The 21,642-nt window shown below is 32.3% G+C and overlaps 1 protein-coding gene across 2 annotated transcripts in view; it reads left to right on the forward strand.

Moving 5' to 3' along the window:
• Nucleotides 1-2,214: 2,214 nt before the first annotated feature.
• Nucleotides 2,215-21,642, forward strand: part of LOC127735482 (hexokinase-2-like) — a 51,683-nt gene continuing 32,255 nt past the window's right edge. Inside the window, exons 1-2 of one of the 2 annotated variants that reach the window (XM_052245656.1) lie at nt 2,218-2,359; nt 10,488-10,502. In XM_052245656.1, the coding sequence (XP_052101616.1) occupies nt 2,276-2,359; nt 10,488-10,502 (99 nt within the window). In that variant the 5' untranslated portion in view covers nt 2,218-2,275. Of the gene's footprint in view, nt 2,360-10,487; nt 10,503-21,642 lie in introns of both variants that reach the window. The other variant, XM_052245658.1, reaches the window with a different exon arrangement.

Below are 21,642 nucleotides of genomic sequence, written 5' to 3' on the forward strand. Positions count from 1 at the left end.
TGTACCGGGTAATCGTTTCTACAAGTAACGCCCCCAAAAAAACTCTTGCACAATGCTAAAGGTTAATTTGTGTATAGAATTTTAAAGCGAAAAACATTGTCATTTTGATAACTGTAAATTATTGCTAATCGAGTTAATAAAAAGTATACGTTTCCTACTATGCCTAGATGTCCAATTACAATTACAATTGGTCATCGATTCCGAGTTCCTTCTCATCTTTAGAAGTTTAACCACTGCTGTGACGTCATCTTTTTCATTTACCGTGGTTTCTTTGTAGAATCAACGCTTCTTTCATCCGTCACTGCGATGAAGTCCAATCTGATTACAATTGTGGTCATCGTCAAACAGACATTCATCCATCCAGAAAATATAATTATTTGTTTTTAATTGATTTTATATCAATCATTTCATGTAATTCGAAAGAAAATTAGAATATTGCTTTTTTTGGTGTCAAGTAAAGGCAATTTTATCTGTTTCGCTGCATATTTTTACACATTTGTAAAATATTGAAGTGTATATCGAGAAGAGGATTTAAACTATTTTTCTTCTAGTACCATTATCTTTTACTGGAAAATTCGTTCGATTATGCTTTATTTTTTCAATAAAGGAACAATTTTACTGAATCTTAATTTACATCTATACACCTGGAAAAAAAGTATCGCACCACCATCTATGCCATTCCACAACAATCATGTATGTCCCAGATTTTTGCTCAATCGATGATTTATTTCAAGGTTTGCACAAGGCATATAGGTAAGACTACTACAACCGCAAATTCAACGTAGGTTTCGACCATCGAATGAGAAGACGGTTAGAATCGATAACGATGGTTTCATTCGGTATTGACCATTGGTGTGTTTATTGTTACCACTTACCAGTGGTGGATCCAAAAGGGGGGGGGGGGGGGGGGGGTTCCTGGGGTTGGAACCCCCCTTTTTTTTTGACGATCAATGCATTTGAATGGGGACTTATAGTTAATGAAAATTGCACTTTATCAAATTCGTTATTTTTCCTAAACCTTTTTATTTTCTTTATGCCTGTGCGTGGTCTTGTCAAAAACAGAATTGCATAATTTATATACTTTTTGGATCCATGAATAATGTTAGGGTGATGCGATACTATTTTTTCTTTAGGTGTATACTATATAAATCCCAAACGTGACTGTCAAAAACTTATTAAATAGTAGTGTATGTAGAGAAATTGAATGAAGTTGTTATTTGAAGTCAGGATACTTTAAATAAAAAAAAAATGATTATGTTTTATAGACTTGAATAGACAAGTTTTACTATAAAACACGCGTACATAATCTTTCTTTTAAAAGAAAATCATTTATCTTATCCAAATCTTTAGAATTGTGCTGATATTGTATTACCGAATAGCGGGTTTTTTTTTCGCGGGTGTAAATTTTCGCGACTCTAGGGGCAACAAAGTATACGAACATTTTTGGCTGTTTTTTTATTTTGGCGGATTCTTTATTCCCAATTAAATATTTTGGCGGATATTGAAATGGTTGCAGTTAAAAAATGGTAAAAATTAACAGGAAGAAAACAGTGAAACATATATTTGCTGTAGTTCTCCATAAATACAAGAAATGAAAAGAAATAATTATTCTAATAGTAAAAAGAAATACACATGGATAATGGAAAAACAACATTTGGGGTAAAGTAAAACACATGTTTTGGATTGTCAAATATTTACAAAAGCGTCTGAAATTTTATCTGAAAATCTGTGACAAAGTCCATTTACTGTAACTTGACTTTAAGTGACCATTTGGGACATCTTACTGTACTGTATATACAGATATTTTTTTTCTAGAACTACTGCCTTTTCGATTTGTTGTTTGAAAAAAGTTTTCGCTCAAATTTTCCTGGACTTCACCCTGAACGCCGTATTCATTAACGGGCATAATAATGTAATTTACGGCGGAAGAACATGGTAACAAGAGAGTTAAGTGAGTTATTGGAAGTCCTTGGAAAGGTCAATTTATGCTGGGAACAGTATATCTAATATAGTCAATATATATGTTCCTGATTTATGATACAAGTACACAAGATTCATTTAGCATGTTTGAGTTTTCTTTCTTCAAATTTGTAACAAAAAGTTTGTGACGAAAACGTTTTGATTGTCCTCGTAGTTTATAAATGTGACCGCTAACGAAGTACTTGCCGGAACTTTTACATATCAGTTTCGATATCAGCAACCGCAATTAGACACTCCTTTATTTATGTTTGGCTCTCCTGACTGAAAGTCACTGTTTAAGGGTAAATTAATTAATATGTCGGTATCACATGAAGAAATTGTGTCATTAATACCAGCAAGCAAAAGAGGTTACAATCCAGTGCCTAGAGATAAAAAATCGGTAAGGACAATTGAGGAAAAAAAATATTTTTTACGTGCTGCTATGCACGTCACGACCCCCTTTCCATCTACCATTAGAGATAGATTAATAGCCCCTCCTTATGATCATCTTCATAAGACTAAAGGATTGCCATAACCATAAGCAAACTTTCCAAATCAGTTTTAATTTTTAGTGGTGAGCCTTTACTTATATTTATGGCTTATGGCTATAACAATTTATGAATCTGCAACACGACTGCCGACTGGACTCAAAAATTTGTGAACTATTGACATCAGGCAACAATTTTTACTTTCTTTTTTGGCTTCATTAGCTTGTGAACTCTATCATAAGGGATGCAAATATTTATCTGTTTCAAAAATTTCATAGTGACATTAGTACGGTTGCTTAGTGATGTCCATGCGCTATCTGTCTATCTATCTATCTTACCGTCTAGCTATGGACTCATTGTGAGTGTAGATACTCCAGTGTGATGAACAGCTAAAAACTTCCAAGTATGTACAGTAAAAATAAAGTTAGTATGTACAGTTAAAATGTAAGGTGTTCTTTATTAGTTGTGGAGTAGTGTCGACACGCTGACGGCTTGAATAGTGTGTCTAAAATGGTCCACAGATGGGGAAGCTCGGATATTTAGATGTATGTTATTCCAAGATATGATAGTGGCAGGTATAAATGAATGCATGTATTTGAAACAGTCTAGTTTCATTCGTATCTGTCTGATGTTGTATGCAATTGAACCACGGGTTCTGGTGTTGTGGAAGTGGAGCAGGTGGTGGATAGGAACTTCTACAACACTGTTCACGACATTACAACTCTGTTCCCTGGCTCTCCTGTGTTCTTGTTCTCAACCTAGTTGTTGAATCATTTTTATGACACAGCCAGTGTTCCTATATCTTATAATTCAGTGTTCTTCCTAGATATTGTTGATGGCAAACCTAATATTGTGACTTGTTCCTTTGCCAACTTGTACCTATTTTTGTAGCATTATTATCATGGTTATATATATATAATTATGTATCATTTAATTAGAGAAATCCTAAACTTAATAATGATTTTGTATTTTATAATTGATCTTGTTCGAGACATGTATAAATACAAATTCAAATTCTTTATTTTTCTATAGCATACATATATATATATTACATGTATTGGATCTACATGTAGTAATAAAAAAAATGTTTATTGACAAACTTGGCTTTTTGGAAAGCAGTTTTAAAAATCTCTTTGATTGTGAACCAATAAAGTTCAGTTTTTGTATCACACAAATTGTCTAAAGCACTCAAAATCCTAGCTTGAACCCTGCTTGTGACATAATCCAGTCACAGCTTCGCTTCTAAGTCAAATCCAAATTATTGACTTTTAAAATGTCACAAAAACAGTTATATATGATCATGTATAAATAATTGTCCTAAAGCATATACACAATGTATACACTTTAATTGTAAGCTATTTAATTTTATCACTAAAATGCAATTAGGATTTCCCTTTACCCTTGACTGGTGATTTGATTAATACCTCATGTATTAATTAAAGCTACAGGTGGTAAAATGATGTACATAATTTTTATGGCCAACATTTATCAGAATATGTACCAGGTCATACTGTATTTCACAAATTATACTACATATTATATCTCTTTGCATACATGTGCAAGTGGCATTGCATAAATCTTATTAATTAAAAAAAAAATGAGCAGCAGTTCCTCTCTCACAATATCACATGTTAAGCAGAGAAATTAAATTATTTTATTAAAGCTGGTATGTTTTGAAAGAGAATGTACTTTTTTGTCGATCCTGCGACTTCTGTCGCAGAAAGCTCGACATAGGGATAGTGATCCAGCGGCGGCAGCGTTAACTAACTAGCTTTATATTTTAGAAGATGTAAGACCTGGATGCTTCATACTTTGTATATAGATGCCTTATGTTACGAAGTTTCCGTCTGTCATATGTCCATTGTCCTTGACCTCATTTTTTGTCGAGCCTTCGACTTTAGTCGAAAAAGCGAGACATAGCGATCCTACATTCCGTCGGCGTCGTCGTCGGCGTCGTCGTCGTCGTCGTCGGCGGCGTCCACAAATATTCACTCTGTGGTTAAAGTTTTTGAAATTTTAATAACTTTCTTAAACTATCCTGGATTTCTACCAAACTTGGACAGAAGCTTGTTTATGATCATAAGATAGTATCCAGAAGTAAATTTTGTAAAAATAAAATTCCATTTTTTCCGTATTTTACTTATAAATGGACTTAGTTTTTCTGCCGGGAAATATTACATTCACTCTGTGGTTAAAGTTTTTAAAATTTTAATAACTTTCTTAAACTATCCTGAGTTTCTACCAAACTTGGACAGAAGCTTGTTTATGATCATAAGATAGTATCCAGAAGTAAATTTTGTAAAAAAAAAAATCCATTTTTTCCTTATTTTACTTTTAAATGGACTTAGATTTTCTGCCAGGAAACAACACATTCACTCTGTGGTTAAAGTTTTTAAAATTTTAATAACTTTCTTTTACTATTTTGGATTTGTACCAAACTTGGACAGAAGCTTGTTTATGATCTAAAGCTAGTATCTAGAAGGAAATTTTGTAAAAAAATAAATCTATTTTTTCCGTATTTTACTTTTAATGGACTTAGATTTTCTGCCAGGAAACAACACATTCACTCTGTGGTTCAAGTTTTTAAAATTTTAATAACTTTCTTATACTATTTTGGATTTGTACCAAACTTGGACAGAAGCTTGTTTATGATCAAATGCTAGTATCTAGAAGGAAATTTTGTTTTCTTCCAGTTAACATTACATTCAGTCTGCAGTTAAAGTTTTTAAACATTTATTAGATTCATAAACTATCCGAGATTTTTACCAAACTTGGACAGAAGCTTCTTACAATCAAAAGATAGTATTAAGAGGAATATTTTTATTAATTTACTTCCTCATTTTTGTTGCGCCTGCGATTAACAGAAAAAGTAGGCGAGACACTGGGTTCCGCGGAACCCTTACGAATTTTATGGTTCAGTGACTACTTGAAAAAAAGTTCAGATTTTTTGTAGTGTTAATTTCTCTCTTATTATGAGTAATAGGATAACTATATTTAGTATGTGCATATCTTGCAAGGTCCTCATGCCTGTCAGACAGTTTTCATCTGACCTTAACCTCATTTCATAGAACAGTGAACAAGGTTAAGTTTTCGTGGTCAAGTCCATATCTCAGATACTATTTAAGCAATAGGTCTACTATATTTGGTGTATGGAATAATTGTAAGGTGAACATGTCCAACTGTCAGGTGTCATCTGACCTTGACCTTATTTTCATGGTTCAGTGGTTAAAGTTAAGTTTTTGTGTTTTGGTTTTTTTTTTCTAATACTATAAGAAATAGGTCAACTATATTTGGTGTATGGAATGATTGTAAGGTGTTTATGTCTATCTGGCAGGTATCATCTGACCTTGACCTCATTTTCATGGTTCATTGGTCAATGTTAAGTTTTCATGGTAAGTTTGTTTCTTAGATACTACAATGTGTAAGCAATAGGTCAACTATATTTAATGCATAGATTGGTTGTAAGGTGTACATGTCTGTCTGGCAGGGTTCATCTGACCTTGACCTCATTTTCATGGTTCATTGGTCAATGTTAAGTTTTCATGGTTAAGTTTGTTTTTTTAGAAACTATAAGCGATAGGTCAACTATAATTGGTGTATGATATGATTGTAAGCTAGGTGTACATGTATATCCGGTTTGGTTTATCTGACCTTGACCTCATTTTCTTGGATCATGTTAAGTTTATGTGATACTTGTAGTAAAGCTTTATATTTAGGACTGTCCATTCAAAAACCCAGTTGAAATTAAAACGAAAGAAATGGAACTCTTTGTTAGAGAAGGTAAAAAAGGCGAAGTTGGTAAATTCGAATTGTTTACATCTGTTTCTATGGGCTTTAAAAGTTTAATGAATGTGCCTAATTTAGTATTTTATGCATCTTATGTATGTGTTTTTACTTAAATTATTGAATTGAGCTTCGAGATATTTGTAAACTTTCAAAATATAGACAAATTTTCACAAAACAGTTGATTGTGGTAGGTGTAAATTCTCGTGGATCTTTTTTGTGCATAAGCATAAATTCCGCCTAAAAAAATTCCAAAGAAAGATAATAGATTTATCTTCTTAAAGCATCAATATGCATCTCTGCCCCCGGTGACGTTTTTTTTGGAAAAAATCCCCAAAATAGGCAATAATTTCATCGAAAAGAGAAAGTCAAGTACACCTTTTTAGGTTCACGTGTGTTTGAGTTGACTATTTTGTCTTGAAAACGTATAAAAAAAAAAATATTTGATACATGTCATCTCGCTTTAGATTCTATTATTTTTATATATTTAGGCTGTAGGTTGATACAAAAACATTGAACAGGTTGATACAAAATCATTGAACATTTACAGTACTAAAAGATGAAATAGATGGGTCAAGTGCAATACCTTTAATGAGTCATAACAACAGAGTAGACGTGTTGGAATAACAATTTTTTTACTAAAAGCACTTGACGACAAACTTTTCTGGTGGATCTTAAAAATGCATAACTTCAAAAAAACTTAATTTTTTGGTATGTGTTATCTATGGTAATTAGTCTTCAACCTCTGAAAATTTTTAGTCTGCCCTTCCACGAAATATTTAATTAGAATTTTTTTAAATATTTTTTAACATTCCAAAATTCCCTCTGACAACTGATCAGACAATAGTTTCAAGTTGACCAAATGCTTAAAAGTACATTAAATGATGCTCAATAACTAGTAGATACATTTGTCTTTTAAAATACAACTGGCATATAAGGATCGTAATGATACTATGTGGATAAATTTATCGGTTTTCAAGAGCTAAATTGACAGCGCGTCATCACTACAATGGCTTCCATTTTTACGATTATAAAAATTAGGTGGCGTAATGGGGAGATAATTTTGACGAAGTAGAATCCTGACTGTATCAACATAAAATCAATGGTCAGTAGTCTAGTGATTTATTTGTACTACTGAATTAGGTGATTATTGAAGAAAGACAACTCTTACTTCCAACATTTCTGGACAAATACTACTTGAATCAGTGATTTAAGAAATCACTCATTTAAGTATTTATGCCCCCGCCGTAGTGAAGGGGCATTAAGTTTTACCCTTGTCCGTCTGTCCATTTGTATGTATGTCCCGAAATTGGTTTCCGTTCTCTGACTTTAGTTTACCTCAACCTCAATGTTATGAAACTTATACACAATGCTCATTACCAAACACACACTGAGGTTGTGAGTTCGAACCCTGCTTGTGCGGGTGCACTCAACTCCAATCTTAATTGACTAGGATTGTCAGTTTTCCTATCGAAGGTCGGTTGTTTTCTCCGGCACTCCGGCTTCCTCCACCAACAAAAACTGGCCGCCACGAATTAGCCCAAAAGCAGTGCTTAAAAGTGGCGTTAAAACACCAAAAATCAAATCAAATCATTACCAAACACAGATCAAGTTTGAATTTTGGTGGCGTCATTTTTACTGTTCTAGAGTTATGCCCCTTTACAAATGGGAAAATTGCTGAATTTTTCGTTTCCTTTCTCAAACTTAAGCTTGCCTCGACCAAATGTTATGAAACTTATACACAATGCTTATTACCACAAAACACAGGTCAAGTTTGAATTTTGGTGGCGTCACTTTAACTGTTCAAGAGTTATGCCCCTTTACAAAACGGCGTTCTCTAACTTAAGTTTACTTCACCCAAATGTTATGAAACTACACAATGCTTATAACCACAAAACTCAGATCAAGTACGGGTAGCGTCATTTTACCATTCTTGAGTTATGTCCCTTTTTTAACATAATTTTGTATATTAAAAAGTTAAGGGAATGATTTTATTTATGTGAACATTTCAACAAGATGAACTTTATTAAAATTGAAACCTGTGTTTAATAATCAAAACTTGATAAAATGTACATATGAAAATCTAAATTTAAAAATTTTTATAAAATTTTTATATTAATTTACGTCATGATTATCTTTCATTATCATTATTACAGTTCAAAAAATAGAACAGTTAATTAACTTGGCTTCATTTTCATCATCCAGACCCTCATGATATGCCAAAAAGCATTTTTTACAGTAGCAATCGTGTGCTTTAACAATATAATTATGAAGATGTACCCAAAAAAATGTATACATGTATATCCTATTGTATTTGACTTATAATCTGATAGTCATGTTCAATTATTAGCTGCATTTATGTAAGTGGTTCAGAAATATCTACATCATATTTATATCAGCTTGGATGCGGTTTACTGTTAGATTCTTTGCATACAAATTTAACAGTATGTCATCTCCTGTAATATATAAACACAAAACATTTAGCAAAAAGGCAAATTGATTAGGGTTACATAATATATTAAAATAAGACAAAGAATGTTATGACATTAAGTAATCGAATAAGCAGAACATTTTAGACGAGGAAACATATTATTTATCACAAGCAAGGAAAAGTAAACATTTTGTAAAGTAATAAGTAATAGGAATGTTGAAGATTTATATAAATATTCATACAAGTATAGATCTGCATAAGATAGGATTTGGATGAACTCATGTATTTAAAGATTTTTAGCAGCAGTATTCAGTTATTCAAAGAAAAAAATCCAACTAATGTTAAAAATAAAGATATGTGGTATGATTGCCAATGAGACAACTATCTACCAAAGTTCTTGAAAATGAAGTGAATGTAAGCAACTTTAGGCAACCGTGCGGCCTTCAACAATGAGAAAAACCCATTAAGTCAGTAAAGTGGCTATAAAAGGCCCCGACATGAAAAATATGAAACAATTCAAATGAGAAAACTTACAGCCAAACTGATAACAAAACAATTTACGAAAAACAAATATGACAGACATGAACCAACAACAACCACTGATAAATCTGTATAGATCAAGAAAATGCAAGTGATGTGCAATAAACTTTAAAATCAGTGCTATATCATCATGTGTACCGGAGGGGCCTCAGTGGCCAAGTGGTCTAAGTAGTTCTACTACTGTAATCACTAGCCAGTATACACTGAGGTTGTGAGTTCGAACCCCGCTCGTGCGGGTGCACTCAACTCCAATCTTTATTGATTAGGATTGTCAGTTTTCCTATCGAAGGTTGGTGGTTTTCTCCGGGCACTCCGGCTTCCTCCACCAATAAAAACTGGCCGCCACGAAATAGCCCAAATGTGGCGCTTAAAAGTGGCGTTTAAACACCATCAATCAATCAATCAATCATGTGTACCGGTATTTAATAATTACATTAAATTTTATTAAGTGTGTTTAATCTCCATTATCATGATTATATTGCTTTTAAACATTACAAGGTATTTGAATATAGGGAATATATAATTTTGAATTGAAAATGAAGCTCCATTTTTTTTGCCATGACTAAGTTGCAAAGGAAAGAGTTAGACGTTCAGTTTTCAGCGGTGTCTGTGATTAGGTCAGTTTAAAGGGAACCACCAATGATAAGTCAATGATATTTATTATTATAGATTATTTATGGTGTCACCAATTAAAATGTTAAAAGAATAATTCCCTTAAAAAATGAAAAATTAGCCATCTTTTGACAACTGACTAAAAATCTTAAAATGAAGATTAATCTATGCTGCCATACAACCATTCATCTTCAGGGTCATATGATTTTTATCAAAATCAATAAGCAAATTAGATGAGCTAGAATGCAAATAACATTCTAAGAAATGCCACCAAAAAACTTTTCACAAAATTTATTTTTGGAGACAAAGATCTAAGATACTCTATCTATCGGTTCCGTGTTTTATACAGGAACAACAAGGATATACTTTTTTAGATGAATCATAATTTGGTTATTTCCAAAATGTAACTTAAAACTTGAAATTATTAACATGATTTGATACAATTATTGAATTGTAGTTTAAAAGAAATTGTTATGCTCATCTTTTTAAAGAACTGCAGTAATCCAAGTTCCAACTACATAGATACTAAAGAACTGCAGTTATGCATCCATTTTTCTACCACAATATACCTCAATGGAAGACTAAAATAGGATTTGAAATTGTGCATACAGCTTTTCCAATCTTTCCACCAATGATTTCGAAAATCTTCACATGTTTTTCTTCTAATTTTTAAGGAGTCTAAAGAAACGGTGAGTATTTTTTTCACATTCATTGTAAGCGATTTTTTTCAATGTATCATCCATACTTCAGTTCAATGACACATACCATGTACATGTATAGGATGGCACCAACTGTGCATTAACACCTGTCCAGGAAATAATTTTAACTCAATGTTTTGCTTTTGCTTTTTACTTGATTAAAAGTTTTAATAACATATAAGTAGCAAATGTTAGCTATCATTGTTACAATAACAATCCTGTTTTCTACACAATACCAGAGGAGGGGCGAATTTTTTAAGGTCACATGGTATGATTTTAGCATCCCTCTGCAATTTTGAATCTGGTAAAAGATCAATTTGTTCATGTTTAAATATCAAATATACTCTCTTGCACTCGCAGAAAATATAGAAAGTTTTGAAATAAAAAGATTAATCAATGATAGAAGATCACGTTATATGAAATATTTTCATTATTTTTTTACCTTTTAAAGTAAATTTTATCAATAAAGAAATGCACTGTAATGGCGGGAATTTTTATTCGATCTCTGCGAAATCACGAGGCACAGATTTTTGTTAATTTTACAAATGTTAGCAAGTGAAAATTATTCAAATTTATGCCAATTCAAGAACACTATTCGAACATTCTAAATCTTCTTAAGTCTCCTTAAGTCTCCAGCCGTTGCTTCGTAATAAGTCCCTAAAATATGATTTCCAGTAAGTAAAATATCAAAAATATTTGTCAAATCCGCGACTACATATGTTATTTTAGGCATATAAATTCATATGTATTTTAATTATTTTGAAAACAAAATGAAAATTTTGTCTTATGAATAGCCATGGTGAAAAAATATAGTTTTTTTCATTATTCAATCGTGCATTATTTGTGTATTGGATTGCTTAATTGCCTTCTCTCTAGTGTTATCTCGGTTTTGTTAACTGTCAAATGACGAAATAATGCATTATTTAAAATTTAGTATTTTACAAAACATTGTCCCGATTAAAAACTTAAAACCGACTGAAGAAATTAATTTTATGAGAATTTAGTGATTATCGATGTCGAAATTATAGCCCTTGGTAATAAACAGTCAGTTTGGTTTGGGTATAAAAATGTTTATTCCCAAGAAATAACTAACAAATTTGTTTATTATGTATGTACAAAGTATATGTATATTGTATAATCAGCCCTTCTGTATATTACTTGTTTTTTGTTGAGCCTGCGACTTTTGTCACAGAAAGTTCGACATAGGGATAGTGATCCGGCGGCGGTGGCGTTAGCTAACTTCTTAAAAGCTTTATATTTTAGAAGCTAGAAGACCTGGATGCTTCATACTTTGTATATAGATGCCTTATGGTACGAAGTTTCTGTCTGTCATATGTCCATTGTTCTTGACCTCATTTTCATGGTTCAGTGACTACTTGAAAAAAAAGTCAACATTTTTTGTAATGTTAATTTCTTTCTTGTTATGAGTAATAGGATAACTATATTTAGTATGTACGTATCTTGCAAGGTCCTCATGCCCGTCAGACAATTTTCATTTGACCTACACCTCATTTCATGGATCAGTGAACAAGGTTAAGTTTTCGTGGTCAAGTCCATATATCAGATACTTTAAGCAGTAGGTTTACTATATTTGGTATATGGAATGATTGTAAGGTGTACATGTCCAACTGGTAGGTGTCATCTGACCTTGACCTCATTTTCATGGTTCAGTTGTCAAAGTTAAGTTTTTGAGTTTTGGTCTTTTTTTCTAATACTATATGCAATAGGTCAGCTATATTTGGTGTATGGAAATATTTTATGATGTACATGTCAGTCTTGCAGGTTTTATTTGACCTTGACCTCATTTTCACGGTTCATTTCTCAGTGTTAAGTTTTTGTGTTTTGGTCTGTTTTTCTTCAAATTTAAGCAATAGATCAACTATATTTGTTGTATGGATAGATTGTAAGGTGTATATGTCTGTCTGGCATGGTTCATCTGACCTTGACCTCATTTTCATGGTTCATTGGTCAATGTTAAGTTTTCTTGGTTAAGACTGTTTCTTAGAAACTATAAGCAATAGGCCAACTATGTTTGGTTTATTGAATGATTGTAAGGTGTACATGTATTTCTCGTTTGTCTTATCTGACCTTGACCTCATTTTCTTGGATCATGTTAAGTTTATGTGTTACTTGTAGTAAAGCTTTATATTTAGGACTATCAATATAAAATCAATGGTTAGTAAAGAAGGCGAGACATTTCAGCGTGTGAACTCTTGTTTAATTGATTCAACAAATTTTGCTTGTCCAGGTGTCAATAACGGTGAAGTCCACACCACGAGATGTTTGATATAATTGACACAATACCACTGCGACCGATTGATAATATAAGACAAATCTGCGTGCCGTGTGCAAAGTGTCGTCCCTCCTCTAACACAATACAGTTTACTCCCCCCCCCCCCCCCCCCCCAAAAAAAAGGAAAGAAAATTAAATTTATAAGGATCTTTTAGACTCATGCATTTCATTTTGTAATGAAATCTCAACAAAACGTCAAAGTTTTTATTTTTGATAACTTTTTTACACCATAATATAATTTCTCATGGTCATGATTTATAATTTATTCGTAGCGTGCTGTTTCAACGGACCAGTTCAGAAATCCAATTTCCATCCTCCTGAAATATGTTGAACAATCTCAGCGTTCTTGACCAATCAGAGTGCAAAAAACAGTAAAGTTCCTTTTACACAACAATATATCTTAATTCAATGATACATTAGATTCTAAGTAATTCATGACAATTCCACTGGTACTAAGATTTATGTGCTTGATTTAACAATTTTCTATATATATTGCTTTAGGTAAAATTGGTATGCAGATGCATTGCAACATTCAATAGGGGATTCAAGGGTGGGAGAGGGGCTTAGAGGGTATTTGCACCTCCCCCTTTTGATAATAATATATATCCTTTTACATGCCCCTGTGACAAAATGTCAAGGGGCATATTAATTTACCCCTGTCTGTCTGCCTGTTTGTCAGTCTGGATATATTTACATGATATTCATGACATTTCTTGCATATTAATATCATTTCATGCATAAATATTCATAATAATTTTAGAAAATAAAAATGTGACCTGTTGGTGACCTTCTGCTGTTGTCTGTTCTATGGTCGGGTTGTTGTTTCTTTGACACATTCCCCATTTCCATTCTCAATTTTATAGTCTTCTCAGGCATAATTGAATTCTAAAGAGCTTTAAGGATTTTCTCACTGTGTTGAAGACCCATTGGTGGCCTTCAGCTGTTTTCTGCTCTTTGGTCAAGTTGTTGTCTCTTTGACACATTCCCCATTTCCATTCTCAATTTTATTAATCTCATTTTCATGAAAAAAACTACTATCTTAGAAAAAAATAATATAGAATGTTTATTTGTATATTAATATTATCTCATATTTGATACAATTTTCCCTCAGTTAATCAAAAAGTGACAGATTACTCAGTTGGAAAGTCTATAGGCCAATATTGCATTACATATTCATAAAGATTGCATAAACAGAAGATGTACAGGTAGTCATGTTTTCTTTTTAAATTCCAAGTATAGGATTTGGATTGCTGTTTGCAATATTAATGTTTTAACAATGCAGAATAGACACAGATAAAATCTTTATAGCATTATACATAATGAGTCATAATTATATGTCTGCTTTAAGCTATATGTATTATATGCACCTTATAAGAACAAGCAGATCTTATTGTTTATATGAAGACAAAATCTGGTTTTCTGTTTGGAAGATATTTATACACAAGATTTATTATAACTTGGTCAAAAGGTTAAGTTATGAAGCAGTTTTTTGTCATAATAAGGCACATTTTGTTCATTTGAATTGTGCTGTTATTGGAAAAGTTTTTGTTAACTTTTAAATATTTATTTATTAAAAAAATGCACATTTATATATACCTGAGGGGGTTGAAGGTATATGAACATTTTAGCACCATCACTGGTACCCTTCTTAACTTGGTGTGAACAACTGATATTGGTACATTCCTTGTTCCCTGTTATTGTTGAGAAAATATACTGATATAGCAGATTTTTACAGCTAAATAATGGGGGACTACTCTGATGTTCTCAATGAGATTTGTGTAAATGGGAGATAACTCCAAATTACTTTGGATGTTTGTTATGGGAGGGAACTCTGTCTGACTTACAGTTTCAAGCGAAAAAAAAAGACTGCATGACGTTACCCACATGACTTTAACCTTGAACCTATACCGATTAATTGAAATTTTTATATACTAGTAGATATGTATGAATAATTGTACTTATCACGATAAGGTAGCATAAAATACTGTAAATAAAAAAAACATTTGGACAGAATTGTAAACAAAAAGGTACAGAAGTTAAAAGTTCAATTAGTAGTACCTTTTGTCTCACATTTATGTCACCTGGATCAGTACCAAATAGGTAAATAGACATTTTCAATTCAAATAATGGATAATTGGCAGAAAATCAATAAATTTTGTTACATGAAAGGTACCATATATATAAGTCTTTGCCAATATCTATTGTTTCCTTCAGAACTAATGGCAGAGTTCCAATGCACTTATTCCAGTTTCAAAACATGTAAATATTTAAGTCCATGTTTGATTACAAGAATTAAACGGTACTGATATAGGTGATAATATGCTGAATGTGTTTGTCATTCTGCCATTTACAATTCACCATTGACGTAAATTATAATAATTGTGACTAATTATCATAAGTCAAAAACTAATTAACATCAAAGAGAATAGAAATTGTTTTGCATGCATTTATTATCATTCATAAAGAAGGTTGATCTTCTATTATGTATGAATAGGTGTTTATAATGAGATTCTTATCATGATTTCATAGCTTTTGATATGTATTTTGTTTGTTTGGACTTTTCATATTAAAAAGTTGTAGACATCGATGTAATATGTCTGTGCACATTTGTTTGGTTTAGAATTCATCTCTGCAAAATGATTATTGAATTTGCAAATACACTTTAAAGGAACAAATGAAAATGTGGGGTGAACTTCTTAAAGAGAAATACAACCCAAAACAATGAACAAATGAAAAAAAACATGATCTATTGTCTTCAAAGATAAACAACAATATCTATGCCATACAGATTTTAACAGATTGAGTCCTTGTTAGGCTAGGATGGATTTGTGTTTTTCTTTTTGGGTTGCTGTCTGATTGAAATTAACAACACATCTCGATATTGACTTTTTGTTGATTTTCTACCATGACAGTTTAACTAGTAATATTATTTTAATAATTATCAAACTAAATGGAATGAATTTAACTTAAGTTTTGAAATTGTTCATTTGATTTATGGCCACAAAATTTAAAATAATATTGTTAATTGCTGAAGATTTTGTCATTTTGCCAGTTTTGCTTTCCGTTTGACGTAAATATTAATTTGATTAAGCTCATAAACTATTTAACACAAAAAGAATGATATGCAGTGTATTTAACATCTTTTAATTATTACGCATTTCTATAATCCTGTATGAATTGATATTTACAGGATTATAACATCTTTTTCAACTTGTTTGTCATATTTAGTAGTAAATATTCAAAGGATTGTTTACATGAAATGCAGGTTTTGATTCACATAGGTTCATGCAGATAGATTATTGACATTCCACATGTATTTTTGAAACCTACACAGATATTTATTGCTGGCATATTACTAAATTTTCTGTGCAATATTATTTTGTATACATGTACCGGTAGGTAGATTCATGTAGGATGCATGAAATAGATGCCGCAAGACATTATGTAAACAGTAAATTATCCAGGAAAATCATATTACAAATGTTGTTTCAAAAAACTAAATACAAGTCAAAATTTCTAAACAATCACAAGTATGCATTAACTCTCCAGTTGCAGTGAAATTTTCCCAAGTTGCCTCCCAGGCCATCAGATTTTTTTCGAGCCTGTGACTTCTGTCGTAGAAAGCGAGACTTAGGGATAGTGATACAGCGTCAGCGGAGGCAGCAACAGCAGAGTTAACAAACTTCTTAAAAGCTTACTATTTCAGAAGGTAGAAGACCTGGATCCTTCATACTTTGTATACAGATGCCTTATGTTATGAAGTTTCTGTCTGTCATATGTCCATTGTCCTTGACCTCATTTTCATAGTTCAGTGACTACTTGAAAAAAAAGTTAAAATTTTTAGTATTCTTAATTTCTCTCTTATTATGAGTAATAGGATAAATATATTTGATATGTGTGTACCTTGCAAGATCCTCATGCCTGTCAGACTGTTTTCACTTGACCTCAACCTCATTTCATGGATCAGTTAACTAGGTAAAGTTTTCGTGGGTCAAGTCCATATCTCAGGTACTATAAGCAATAGGTCTACTATATTTGGTGTATGGAATGATTGTAAGATGTACATGTCCAAATGGCAAGTGTCATTTGACCTTGACCTCATTTTTATGGTTCAGTGGTTAAACTTAAGTTTTTTGTATTTTGGTCTGTTTATAGTTTTATGTCTGTCTGGCAGTTATTATATGACCTTGATCTCATTTTCATGGTTCATTGGTCAATGTTAAGTTTTTCTGGTTAAGTTTGTTTTTTAGATACTATATATGCAATAGGTCAACTATGTTTAAAGCATTTAATGATTATAAGGTGAACATGTCTGTCTGGCAGGGTACATCTGACCTTGACCTCATTTTCATGGTTAATTGAACAATATAAATTTTTTCATGGTTTGGTCTGTTTCTAGTATATAATAAGCAATAGATCAACTATATTTGGTGTATGGAATGATTTTAAGGTGTACATGTATTTCTGGCTTGGTTTATCTGATCTTGACCTCATTTTCTTTGATCATGTTAAGTGAATTTGATACTTGTAGTAAAACTTTATATTTAGGACTTTCAAAATAAAATCAATGGTCAGTAAAGCAGGCGAGACATTTCAGGGTGTGCACTCTTGTTATATATACAGGTATTATTGCAGGTTCATGTATATTCAGGTTCATGCATTGAATATGCAAGAAATACCTGGCACTGGATATTAAACAAATTACATCAATTATTTGGAAAATTTGGCATATCAACCTTTTATTACCGACCCACATTTACATAAGAACATTTTTTTTTGTCATGTTTGTCCCCCTGTCGGTACATCTGTATATTACTGGGATTTGTCACTGCAAACTTTTCTTACTTACACAAGGACATGTATAGAACAAAACTAAACAGATTTTACATTATAAAATATCTATTTACTTACTATTTCATATATTTCCAATATTCAATTTCAAGTATCAAAGCATGGGACTTCACTTTAACGGTTCTGGATTTGAGTCAGTTTTTAGTCCCCTACCGACGAAGTCGAAGGGGACTTAAGGTTTGCACTTTGTCTGTCTGTCTGTCCATCCGTTAGTCCGGCAAATCAGTTTTCCAAGCTTTTTTTCCTCGTGCTTGAAGATATTGCTTTGAAATTTGGTTTATAGTTTTATCATGACAAATTACAGATCTAGTTCGAATTATGTTCCGATCTGATGATTTTATGCAGAGTTATGGTCCTTGGACTTAGCAAATTCACTCAATTAATCAGTTTTCAGTTCTTTTTTTTGTCATGCTTGAAGATATTGATTTATTGATTGGTATATAGTTTCATCATGACAAGTTACAGATCAAGTTTAAATTTTGTTCAGGTCTGATGATTTTGTGCAGAGTTATGGTCCTTGGACTTAGAAAATTCACTCAAATAATCAGTTTTCCTCACTTATTTTTGTCATGCTTGAAGATATCGATTTAATACTTGATATATAGTTTTATCATGACAAGTTACAGATCAAGTTCGAATATTGTTCCGGTCTGATTATTTTGTGCAGAATTATGGTCCTTGGACTTGTACCTTTTACAAAAGCTTGGAATATAAAAAGCATACTACTGTTAGGACTGAAAATTTGACAATATTTTACTTTAGTGAATAATTTATTTCTATAAGATAAGGGAGAATTATTGACTGCAGAACTGTTTAACGAAGTGAATGAACTTTACTGACTATTGTGTCTGATTTATAGTTTTATGCTTGGACTTTCCCATAGCCATTGACAGAACTTTTCAGTGTTATAATTAGAAAATACAATTAAACTTTATAGCAGAAGAAATGTAACCTACAGTGGTGCTAACTAAAATATGCAGTGACAGATTACATTAATTTATAGAACTTTTGTTTATAGAAGACCAAACCCTGTTCCGGTGAAGCTGTATATTCTGCAGAATAAGGGAATAGTTTACATTTCATTATTGTCATTTTATTAGTCCCCTACCAACGAAGTCAAAGGGAACATTAGGATTGCCCTCCGTCTGTCTGTCTGTCTGTATGTATGTCTATCCATCAGTCCGGCAAATCAGTTTTCCACACTTTTTTTCTTCATGCTTGAAGATATTGATTTGATATTTGGTATATTATTTTATTATAACAAGTTACAGATCAAGTTCGAATTTTGTTCCGGTCTTATGATTTTGTGCAGAGTTATGGTCCTTGGACTTGAACATTTCGCTCAAATAATCAGTTTTCCACACTTTTTATGACTCGCCGTAGGGAGGGGGCATTAAGTTTTACCCCTGTCCTTCTGTACCTCCGTACATACGTCCCAAAGTTGGTTTCCGTTCTCTAACTTTAGTTTGCCTCAATAAAATGTTATGAAAACTAAACACAATGCTTATTACCACAAAACACAGATCCAGTTTGTATTTTGGTGGCGTCACTATAACCATTCTAGAGTTATGCCCCTTTACAAATGGAAAAATTGCTGAATTTTTCCTTTCCGTTTTCTAACTTTAGTTTGCCTCATCCAAATGTTATGAAACGTATACACAATGCTTATTACTACAAAACACAGATCAAATTTGAATTTTGGTGGCGTCACTATAACTATTCTAGAGTTATGCCCCTTTACAAACATAAAAACTGCAGAATTTTTCGTTTCCATTTTCTAACATTAGTTTGCCTCAACCAAATGTTATGAAACGTTTACACAATGCTTATTACCACATAATACTGGTCAAGTTTGAAATTGGGTGGCGTCACTTTTACCGTTCTTGAGTTATGACCCTTTATAAACATAAAAACTGCTGAATTTTTCGTTTCCATTCTCTAACTTAAGTTTGCCTCAACCAAATGTTATGAAACTTATACACAATGCTTATTACCACATAATACAGATCAAGTATGAAATTGGGTGGCATCACTTGTACCATTCTTGAGTTATGCCTGTTTACAAATGGAAAAATTGCTGAATTTTTCGTTTCTGTTCTCTAACTTATGTTAGCCTCAACCAAATGATATGAGACTTATACACAATACTTATTACCACAAAACTTAGATCTAGTACAAATTTGGGTAGCGTCACTTTTATTGTTCTTCAGTTATGTCCCTTTATAACTTTATATGATATGCAAGCTGGGGCATCATCTGTGTCCCATGGACACATTCCCCATTTATTTTTGTCATGCTTGAAGATATTGATTTGATAATTGATGTATAGTTTTAACATGACAAGTTACAGATCAAGTTCCAATTGTGTTTCAGTCTGATGATCTTGTGCAGAGTTATGGTATTTGGACTTGGAAAATTCACTTAAATAATCAGTTTTCCTCACTTTTTTTCATCATGTTTGAAGATATTGATTTGATAATTGGTATACAGTTTTATCATGACAAGTTACAGATCAAGTTCGAATTTTGTTCCGGTTTGATGATTATGTGCAGAGTTATGGTCTTTGGACTTAGAAAATTCACTTCAGTTTTCAACACTTTTTTTCATCATGCTTGAAGATATTGACTTGATATTTGTTATATAGTTACACCATGACAAGTTATAGATCAAGTTAGCATTTTCTTCCTATACAATGAGTTTTTAATCGGTAGGGGACTATGTATTTCCATGCAATACTCTCAGAATGCTTGTTAAATATAAATATTGGGACTTCCCACACTTTTCAGTTTCTCAGTTGCTTGTAGATGCATTCATATGTTATACACTTGTACCACGGATTGAAAAATAAATACAATTTGTCTGACTTGAATATAGTTTTGGATGTTTTATGAAGCCAAAGTATTTAAGGAAAATTTTGTGTGTAACAACTAACCTTTGATGATATATTCCAGTTTTTATCAATAAGTATTTTTTGCATCAGATTATTTCATTTTAGAAAAATTAATAGTTTGCCATAAATGTTGTCTGACCTTGCATTTACTTAATTGGCCTTTAAGTATTAACAAGGTTCATATTTTGCTTGACCAAGTGTTTTCGTTTTTCTTAGAAGTAGTTTGTTTTTCTTGATAGAATAAGTGCTCCTACTTTTTTCGTTGAGCAGGTCTTTTTCTTAATTAAGACTCTGGTTAAGTGTTTTGATTTTACCTATTTTTATCAGTGGTAAGAAAATTTACCTTATCATTCAATGTATATTTTGAAATGCATTTGCAAATTTTAAATCTTGACTTTGAACTAGCCTATGACAGGATTTAATGACTACCTGGTCCATTGCCCTGTCCTTCACAGCTTGAATAGGGTAATTTATTACCTTCTAAATGATATACTGTTGAACTTTCTTTATATGGCATTAGATATCATACAAAAGTTATAGGTGATACACTCCAAAAAGGATAAAACTAGATGATTCAAGTTTCGTTTTTATACGACCGCAAAAAAATTTTGTGGTCGTATATTGGTATGACGTTGGCGTCGTCGTCGTCGTCGTCGTCCGGCGTCGTCGTCGTCCGGCGTCGTCGTCCGAATACACAATGGTTTTCGCACTCTAACTTTAGTTTAAGTGAATGGATCTCTATGAAATTTTACCATAAGGTTCAATACCACAATAGGAAGGTGGGGATTGATTTTGGGGGTTATGGTACCAACAGTTAAATAATTAGGGGCCAAAAAGGGGCCGAAAATAAGCATTTTTGTAACTTCCAGACATAACTTGTTTGTTATTGTATGGATCTCTTTGACATTGTACTACAAGATTCCATATCACAAAGGGTCGATGATGGGATTGATTTTGGGGTTAATTTCCTCGAAATTTTAGGAATAAGGGGCCAAAAGGGGGCAAAAAACAAGCATTTTTCTAGTTTCATGACAATAACTTGTGTGTAAGTGTATGGATCTTTCTGAAATTTTACTACAAGGTTCCATTTCGCAAAG

This window comes from Mytilus californianus, unplaced genomic scaffold (genome assembly GCF_021869535.1).
Source record: "Mytilus californianus isolate M0D057914Y unplaced genomic scaffold, xbMytCali1.0.p SCAF_3, whole genome shotgun sequence".
NCBI classification, from domain to species: Eukaryota; Metazoa; Mollusca; class Bivalvia; order Mytilida; family Mytilidae; genus Mytilus; species Mytilus californianus.